Source organism: Aquila chrysaetos, chromosome 8 (assembly GCF_900496995.4).
Source record: "Aquila chrysaetos chrysaetos chromosome 8, bAquChr1.4, whole genome shotgun sequence".
In the NCBI taxonomy this organism is placed as follows: Eukaryota; Metazoa; Chordata; class Aves; order Accipitriformes; family Accipitridae; genus Aquila; species Aquila chrysaetos.
The window spans coordinates 34417541-34427328 of record NC_044011.1 but is presented as its reverse complement, the minus strand read 5'-3'; the positions used below and the strand labels follow the sequence as shown (position 1 = coordinate 34427328).

Sequence of the window (9788 nt, the reverse complement as noted above, 5' to 3'; positions counted from 1 at the left end):
GGGGGCTGTTCTGGAGATGAGCCGTGGGACAAGGGCTGCCCAAGGACAACCTCGGCCCGCGGGGAAGGGGGACCGAAGTGTCACAGCCCCCAGGCGCTGCTCACCGATGCAGGGCTGCAAGAGGAGCTCAGGGAAAGGACAGACACTCACATAAAAAAAAAAAAAAAAAAAGAAAAAAAGGTTTATTTAGGGCTCCATCCTCTACTACCTCCCTGCCCGAAGTGTCCCGGGTCTGCAAGGGCACAGCTATTTAAAGAGTGATCTGGCATCCCTGTAGGCACCACAAGCTCTGCTACAGATACTCAAGAAGCAAGTTCACAGGCCCATTTTCTGCTGCCTGTAGGTCTGCTTCACAGGAGGCCCTTGGCCATCACCACCTTCACCCAACCTCTTGTGATGGACAGGGTACAAACCCAGAGAAACCCGACGGAAAGAGTTAAGCAGCCTGTGGATGCTCTGCCTGTGCACTTACCACCTGGAGCAGCTTCTCTCACAACTGGGAAGCATTAAAGGTTTAGCATGAGCTGATGCAGGTGGTACAGCTTTTGGCTGCAGGCTCTTTGATGCATTGGTCTGGACTAGCTTTGCGGATCTTCTGCTAGCCCATAGGGACAACCCGGTGAGAGGCCACCTCTTGCCAAGGGGACCCTGTCACTGGGGCCAGCCCCTCAGCGGCTCCATGGGGTTGGGCAGGGGTCTTACTGCTCCGTCTAGACCTTTTCATCAAGGAAAAACTCATCTTGAACGGGCATTTGAGGAGGTTAAGCTTAGCAACAACGATGCTGGGGAAAGAGGGAAGGTCCAAAGGCATTGCCTTTTTCATGCCATTTAAATTAAGATGTCAAATGTGAAAATAACTTGAAAGGCAGTAGCCCTGTTTTATTAATAGCAAGTATTTATTAGCCTCCTTGATTTACAGTATGTTTCTGAACGTCATCAGTCCATCACAATCAGTCCATCAGCACGGGGGCTGAGTTGTTCTTCTTGGTCAACACAATATGGAATATAGATCTGAATATTAGAAGCCAAATACAACCTTCATTTTGCATGCACATATCCCACCAACGGGAGGCCCGTAAATGAATCCTGTATAGCCCTTAGACACATGCATTTGCAGACACTGGGGGAGAGGTGGGAGCTTCTATACATCGCCACTGGAAACCCAGGGGGTCCTGAAAATCACCAGGGAAGAGCCATCAGGGCTAGAGCAACCTTGGAAAACATCATGGCACACATACCCCGGCCACCAAAAAAGGGGGAAATCCACCTCGTGATCTTGCTTCTGGGTTTTGACAGGAAAAGCTATCTGTCCATCCGTCCATCTAACTGCAGTATTTGATGCTTACCCAGCACAGACACCTCCACCCACCCGTTAGCATCCCTATTTCCAGATTTCTCCTTTTTTCCCCCTGCCTCGCTGTGGGGTTTTGCCTGTCCAGCTGTCTGTCCGCACCACTTCTGCCCATCACCACGGCACGCGAGCATCTGCCCGCTGGAACCACGGCCGAGCCAGCATTTCCCAGGGATCACATCGTGCTCATTACGGGAGGCCAGACGAAATTAAATTGGGGCCCACTGGTTCTGCCATCTGAACTTCATCACTGCTAAAGACGCAATAAAAGTAATAGCAACAACGAACAAGCCTCTACCAGATGTGTAACTCTATCCAGTGAGATTAAGGAATAAGGGCCATATTTTGGGTTTGGGGTTTTTTTTTTTTTTTTGTTGTGCTCCCCCCACACACCCCATCTTTCCTTGGGAATAATTGATTATTTGGACGCCTGTAGAAGATGAATGTTAAGAGGGTGACTTCTGGGAGGAGAGGAGGTTCAGGGGGTGTTGGGATGGAGGCACAATAAGGTTTTATTGACTTGAAGCAGATACAACATACAACTGAATGGTGATGCCTAATCATGCCTGAAATGGGAAAAATGGGGCGGGGGGGGGGGAGCAGGGAATAAAAAAAGCAGCAAGTGAGGCACCACTCTCGTTTGGGGAGGTTGTTCCGCTCGCTCCTCAATAATAATTTATAGTGGGATCACATGAAATATCACACCAGAGCAGGGTGCCCTGGAAAGGCAGCTACATCCAGTGGGTCCTCTGCCTCACCACCAAAAACCTGCAGGTGAAGGCTCACCCCTGGGTTTCGCCCACATCCAGACAGCTCAAACACACACAGCAACACAAGAAGTGAGATTAAAAAAAAAAGTACAGGGTAAACAGCATAGTTGGTAAAATAACCTCCAGCAGCCCAAGAAGGATGGTCCTTCCCTCCGCCTTCCCCCAGAGTCCACAGTCACATTGCCGCCCACCAACACCACGATGCTCCCAAGCCCGATGCTGCTGCTGGTCCCACGGGTCACTTAGTGGGACCCGACACAAAGCTGGGGTTGAAACAAAACGCAGGGAGTTTGGGACTGTTGCTGGAAATCCCATTCATGGGGTTTTAGATCTGTTTTTTGGATCCCTTCTGGAGAGACAGTGCTCGATAAGTGACCTCCAACACATTTGTTTCACCCCGCTCTTCTCACCTTGTAAAAGCCCACGGCCCGAATGCATCATGAATCCAAAATACGTATTATTTTGAAAGCAAAATTTAAGTTAGACTTCACAAAAGACTTGACCTTTACTGCATTTTAGTGGCATGAAAGTGTGCTTAGAAATAAAATACAGCACAGTCAAGTCGCCTTCAAGTTTGAAAGCAGCTTTTTAAACCCCCAAAAATCAAAGCTAAGCTAGCTAATTCCCAGGTATCTTGCTCATCTCGGCCCTGTGGACTGGGAAAGAAAGAGCTTTTCTTTTGCTTATTAAAAACTCCAAAACTTTAGGAGCTTTGGTTTTTTGATAAAGACCAAATGTACTTAGTTTTTTAAGTCTGATGTGCAGGCCAACACATTGGGAATACACTTAAATACAAAATCCCTAGGAATATTGCCCCTCTTGCACTGAAAACAGAGCAACCTCCAGCTTTGAGGCTAACAGGTTTCCAGCTCTCCCCTCACAGGAAACCCTTGACTCCTGTTAATTGGCAGAAACTCATTAAGCCACCATAACACAATGGCTGGCGATCCTCCGTGCACCCAGATACAGCAAAGGGCTTTGCAGCAGCCAAGTCCTGGCCAGGCAAAAAAAGGATCCTAACGATACCCCTAATTAAAGCACATGGCAGTCTGGGTCACACGAGGCAGCAGAAGAAACCCTTGTAGCTCCACCAAAACCTCGTGCTGGGGCTGCCCTGTTGCTTTGCAAGAGCCAGAGCAGACCCTGGAGCCTGTGAGCAGGATCAGGCCCTGCAGCTGGGGAGAGGAGCCCCCAGTGCAGCCCCGACACTTACAAGGGGCTCTCAGCACACATGTATTGGTAAATTTAAGGCAACACATAAATTCTGCAGATGTCTTAAAGTCCTAAGAGTTGGGGGGGTTAACACCTGTATTAAAAAATACACATTTTAAGGACTATTTCACTTTACCTTCAACACTCCAGGAAAGGTACAACTTTTCCCCTCTGTGCTTGGCAAAGCCTGTTTAGCTGTTACTGCTTCCCTACTTTCTGTTTTTCCCAGGAGAAACACCTGCCTTGCACTGGCTGCTGGAGGCAGAGAGAAAGCAGAGTGCATCACACTTATTCCACCAGGCAGAGCATCCAAAGCACAACCAACTACCCCAGAAGCCATCCATGAACCGAGCTTTGCCTGCGCTCAGACAAAATAAGGGTAAAGACACCCTCAAGGCTAGCCAGCACACCGAAAAACATTATAAAGCAGCTTCCCAGCTGCCCTTTATTATAAGCATTGCAGGCCTGCTGTAGATACATACCAGGTGATCCCTGGTTTGCAATCTGGAGGAGAGAGCAGAGCAACCCCCTTTGCAATTAACAACTCTGTTAGCCCTGATCTGATGCAGCTGCCTGGTGTAGAGATATCCCAGGGCAGGAGCGGGGGTGCCAGCAGCTAATGGGAGCCGCTAACTTCTTACCGATGGTGTGTTTGCAATCAATAGGATGCTTAATGCAACAGGATTCCCCCTTCCAAGGCTCAAAAAACCCTTATAAGCAGACATAGAGGCGGTAGCACAGAGGTAGAGGCTGGGATAGGAGAACCTTTAAAAACATCTCCTAATGATAAAAAAAGCTTAGGGTGTGTGCAGCCTTTCGGGTAATTGGACCTCAAAGACCAAATTGCCTTAAAAGAAACAGCAAGAGCTCCCTTTGGGTCAACCCACACCTATGCACCAAGTCCCCCCAGGCTCCTGGCTTGACCCTACAGCCGTGTGCGGAGATGCTTCTGCCGCCCGCCCCGGCCACTTGCCAAGCTTTAAGATACAAAAGTGTCTGTGCTTGTGCTATGCCCTGGCCCACGTGAGAACTACAGCCTGGGTTTTTAAAAAACAAAAGAGCAACCACCACCTATCAAAAAGGCAACGTCATTTTCCCTGTGGCCATTTTGCCGGGAGTGAGTCACCCCAGCTGGGTGTCTCGCTCAGATGTTAAGAAAGGAGATGAATAAAACCAGAAGTGAGATTGAAGCTGATACACAAAGCAAATAAATCAGCTGGCCCCTGCCCCGCAGCTCGGCTCCGTCATGCTGCGACCGGCAGCGGGTGTCCTGGCAGCCTGACATGGCCGGCCAGCAATTCCGCTTGCTCCCCAGCTGGTTTCTTTCACCAAATAAGGTCCATTCCCACTCGCCGGCACAGGCATGAGTAGCTACAGCCTATAAATCCCATCGGAGACAGCACACAAGCACGCACTTAACCCATCTTCTGTTCAGCAAAGCGCTTGGGCCCCGAACCAGCGAACTCCTTGGGCGGGTGCTCATCTTTGAGCAAGGGACGAATATCACTGGCAAGGGGGAAAGCTGTGCGAGGGCCGGAGCGCTCGGCGGGAGACAGCGGGACGCCAACCTGATAGCAGCTCCCCCCCGGTACCCCGGCTCAGGGCAGGGCTCTGCATCCCCTGGTACTGACAGCATCTCCGTAGCAAGGCTATCGCTCCTCCCGAAACCCACTGGCTTCTCCTCGGACAGACACTAAGGGACGTTACGGATCCCACCAGCCCCACGAGTACGTAGTTTAACAGCAGAAATGTAATCGACAGCCGGCATTCATCAAGAGGAGACAGGCGATGGAGGAGAGCTGGGAGACCCCCCCACTTCAGAATCACCTAACGCCAACGGGGCTTCCCCACGACTTGGGGTGTCATGGCCGTAAGCCCGACGCCTGGTCTAGCTCTGCGGGAAATGTCTGCCCGCTGGGACTGTGCAGCCCCTCATGCGGACACCAGCCCCGGCTTTCTCTTTGTAAACTCAGCACGTGGTTTTCTGCAGCCGATACGGTAATACAAAGTCATACCAGCTGCCTGGCCCTTGTTAGCATTAAAAATTAAAGACAGAGCAAACAAAACCTAAAGCTCCAACATTTATTATGGCAATTTCCCACCCACCCACAGACCTACACTGTGTTTTGTTTTATTTTTAATTCGTCACATCAGATGCGACTTCCAAGAAATGGCACGTCATGGAGATAACCAACAGGCCGGGTTGTCCACAAGAGCAAGACAGTCTTTTTCGCGGGGAAAGGAGCCCGTCGAAGCCATCGATAAGCCCTTGACCTTGGTGGGTGGGTTCGCTTTTTTTGTTTTTAGAAAATAAAAAAAGAAAGAGACAAACAAAAAAAAAACCCCAACCCCAAAGAAGTGTTGTACTCTATTACAAAATATAAATACGATAGTCTTGCAGGCAGGAGGAGCCCGGGGAGCGCTGCCTTCGGCGGGTGACTTCTCAGGCTCTCCCGGGGACGCGGCGAGCCAGCAGGACAGAGGCCACCTCCAGACGCCGAGACGCCGCCGGCCGCTCGCCCCAGCTTCACCTCCTTTCAGAATTTAAGTGCTCTTGAACTTCCATCCGAAAACTGCCAGACGTCCGGGGCTCCCTGGGCGCTGCGCCAGCTGGGGGGGTACGCCGAACCTACAGAGAGCATGGGGACAGAGGAGAGAACAGGTGTGACATGGCCCACGGTGCGAGTTATTCTCTTATTTTACTTTGTCTTTTTTTAACAACTAGGACACCCAACTGTCGCAAAGGGATACGGCAGGACGGAGCCCTTCCTCCTCTCAGGCCACACTCTCGCCTCCGGCATCACTTGGCACCACGCAGGAACCACAGGGATCATTTAGGAGGCAAAAGCTCTGGCTTCTACTGCGAAACCCGGGCTGTTCCAAGAGCTCTGTCTGGGCAATGACCGAGCCCGCCTGTCTGAAAATTTCCTCCTATTCTTTCCCAAAACCTCGGGGGTTTCTCCCAGCACCCACACTGCATCCGGGTGCTGAAGACCCTCTTAAAGCCATCGGTACTGTTAATACGCCATGCGGCGGGTGGTTCATGGAGGACTTTCCCCAGCTCATTACACGTTGGATATCACACAGCATGGAAGCGCACGCTGCAGCAGCAAAGCTCAAGCTGCAAAGCCCCAGCCTGCGCCCAGCGAAGCGTGCGGGCAACTCACTATCGACTCTGGCAACGTGGGACGGGACGCCAGGACAACAAACGTCCCTGGCTTCGCTCACGCAGAGAATGAGAGCGGCTGCAAGCCCCTGCTCGAGGCCAATCACCAAGCACCGCGCTACCCCAAGTGGCAGGCTAAGGGCTACACTGCTGCCAGCGGTGGTGGTGGGGCCGGCGCATCATCAGCACACCCCGCAAAGTCCACCTCTGCATCCCGACCAGGGAGCCAGTTTCTATGGAAATTGCTTCATTAATACTTAAGAGAGTGGTTGAAGGGCTATGCGCGAGCTGCCACCAGGACTAGATAAGCAGCTCCTAGGCCAGATCTTCACCGGCTGTAAACTGGAGTGGCTCCTCTGAAGTCAAGAGCATGTGCCCCGTTTCTCCCCGGGGAGGGCTTGTTGCTGCTGATGTCTGAGCCCGGCACGTTTCAGGCTTATGTTAAAGCTGGCTGAAACTTTCAAGGGAGCCAAAAGCGCCACAGCCATCCCAGCCACAAGCCGTACCAGCACACCACCGCTGCAAACCGCACATCCCGCCAAGGGGCACAAAACCCGGGGGGTCCCCAGCAGCCGAGCATCTGCGCTGGAGGAGCAGCGGCTCTCCAGCGACTCCAGCAAAGAGCCCTCCGGGCAATATCACTCTCCTAGTCAATACTACAATTCACCCATGCATCCACCAAAAATGGTTTTCAGCCTTCATAGGAGGAAAAAAGGAGAGGGAGGGAGCTAAGAGCGGCTGGTATCTCTTCTCTTCTTTGTACAAACTCTGCACTTAGATAAACCCCGAAACTGTATCTCATCAGATACGCCAAAGCCTCCTGAATGTGAAGCAAAGACATGGTATCACTTATGCCGGTATTTATCTCAGCCCTTGGAAACATAATAAATACGAAACATCTGTAGTCTAAATGTTGGATACTGTTTCAGCGCCTTCATTACATTAATCATTCAATTTGGAGGAGATTAAATACTAATGGCAAAGGGGTCTGTGCCATAAAAACGCACTCCTCCTCAAAAGTTGATGGGGTTTGAGATTTTAACAATAGAGACACTGTTACCCAAATATCGCTCTTATTTATAGAGACATCTTTCTGCACAGAGAGAAACAGGAAAGTTTCTAGGGAACGCGGGTCACGCGTGCGCGGGATGCCAAAGCAGCTCGGGAGCACACGATGGGGCCTTAGACATCCATGCCCCAACCCAGCAAACTTCAATGGGTTTATCACACCATTAACTCATCGCCACTGGCAGAAAAGCATCACGTTAGTGAATTCTGCTTTGGTGTTGAGGTGACAGCGCGTTGTCGTTCACAAGCTACGCTCTCGCCGGCCAGCCGGTGCTCAGACAACTTCTCCTACAGCAGGAGCTGCTTCTCCAAACTACCGCCCCAGCCCCGTGTGTGCGGTCGCAGGGCAACGCAGCGCCCAGAGGGCTCATTTAGCTCTCTGAAACCTGTAAAATTTAGCCTTCTGAAACCTGTAAATCAAATGCATCGCTGCGCAATTTAAAAACAAATAAATAAATCGTTGTACGCTTTCCACCTGTTAAATCTTGTAGCAGCGCATGGAGCCCAGATCTGCCTAGAGATGCCTGTATATATGATTACTTCACATGTAAAACACAGTATAGCAAAAGGTAGTGGAACGACAACCGCCATGGGATAGGCACGGGGTACAGCGCCCGCTCCGAAAGACAGCCAGGCTACGCTCGACCCCAGGCAGACCAGCTAACGCGAGTCCTCTAGGTAACGCCTCAACCGCGGTGCGAACAACCAGCAATAAAAATAGTGAGAGGGAGGGAGAGAACGGACTCTGGACACACTTTTCAGGGCCCGGGATCAAAAGTCGTGTCGTCAAGGCAGCTGCGAAGCGTTCTGCACATCCCTGCGTACACCAGCACTCCCGGGGACCGTCACCGCGTCCATCCCATTCACCTCGAGCCCACCACACCGGGGCCGGACCCTGCCTCCCCTACGCTGTGCTGGGGGTCCCTGCAGCAGTGCCCGCATCCGCATGGCTCCAGCTCCGGCACGGCATCCACCTCGGCGACAGCCAGGGCGTACCGGCCCGGCAAAGGGGAGCGCGGTTCAGGGGTGCTGCCGGCACTTCTCCAGCCCCCCTGCACGCTCGTCCCGCTAGCCTGGCCAATGCAACCTTCATTCCTCCTGCCCCGGGACTAAAATGGAGCTTTATTAATTTTTTTTGTCTCTCTTAGGAGAGAAATACATTTTTTTCTTTAGATAGGATACATTTCTGTATTTTCTTAAATGCCAAACTTCCCCTTCAGAAGGCGCTGGGCAAAATACAGGCAACAAACGATGCCATCACAAGAAGACGACAGAACAACTGGAAGGTTTTACAGAAATCAAAAAAAGGAAAAGGAAAAAAAAAGTATTAAATCCATTACACTAGGAACAGCAAGAGACAGTATCACAGCAGTACGTGCTTTAATAAAGTAAAGAGATGCTGCAACATGCAGTATTTGTCAAACTGACAACATATACAGACCCCTAAGGGGGGGGATGGGGGGGGCCTGAACTGGAGTCCGGATTTTAGAGACAATGCACATAAAACGTTTCATAAACCTGCAATTCCCACCAAAAAAAAAAAAAAAAAAAAAAAAAAAAGCCACGGGAGAAGGGAGGGGAGCTCCCAGCTCCAGCCTCCAGACGGGATTGGTGCCGGGAGTTCTGGGCATCGGTCATCCCGGAGCCGCGTCACGTACCCCAACCCCTAGAGAAATCAGCTCCTGCCCACGCGCCCGCGTGCGCCAGCGGCTGATCTCACCCCGCGCCCCCAAAACCACCGGGGATGGGGGAGTCTCAGGCCTGGGGGTGTTGAGCTTTTGTTTCGCTCACCTCTTCTGCCAAAGCATTGCCAAACGGGGGAGGGAAGTCCCTGTCGCAGACCCAGCCTGCTAAGTGAAAGCCAGAGATGGCGCCGTTATCAGGGTGGGGTGTCACAGCTTAGTCCTCAACTAAAGGAGTAAAAAAAAAAACCCAAACTACAGGTCCAGACTGCGAACGCTTTCCGCTGGCCGGCAAGCTAACTCGTTAGCCCAAAATTCCTCTTCCTCGGCAGAGGCGGCTTATTTAAGGACAAGCTGGGTGGCGGGCGCTCCTTGGGGTTAGGAGCGTGCACCCCAAAACACCCCTGCGCGGGACCTTCTCCTACAGCCTGCTGCTGGAAGCCATCTACAGCGTGTGTCAAATGAGGACACGAGAAGCTGACACTGTGTACTTTAAGGTTTTTTTTTTATTTTTTCAATAAAGGGACAAAATGGGTGTA

The 9788-nt window shown here is 51.5% G+C and overlaps 1 protein-coding gene across 9 annotated transcripts in view; it reads right to left on the bottom strand.

Annotated features, from left to right (window-relative positions):
- Positions 1 to 854: 854 nt before the first annotated feature.
- BCL11A (BAF chromatin remodeling complex subunit BCL11A) overlaps positions 855 to 9788 on the bottom strand; it is a 159922-nt gene continuing 150988 nt past the window's right edge. For 8 of the 9 annotated variants that reach the window (XM_030022186.2, XM_030022182.2, XM_030022180.2 and 5 more), the window contains one exon: positions 9738 to 9788. This exon is cut by the window's right edge and continues 5490 nt beyond it. Coding sequence is in view for 1 of the 9 variants with exons in the window: in XM_030022190.2 (XP_029878050.1) it covers positions 5861 to 5962 (102 nt within the window). In the remaining 8 variants the exon portion in view is untranslated. Of the gene's footprint in view, positions 5963 to 9737 lie in introns of those variants that run through there. The other variant, XM_030022190.2, reaches the window with a different exon arrangement.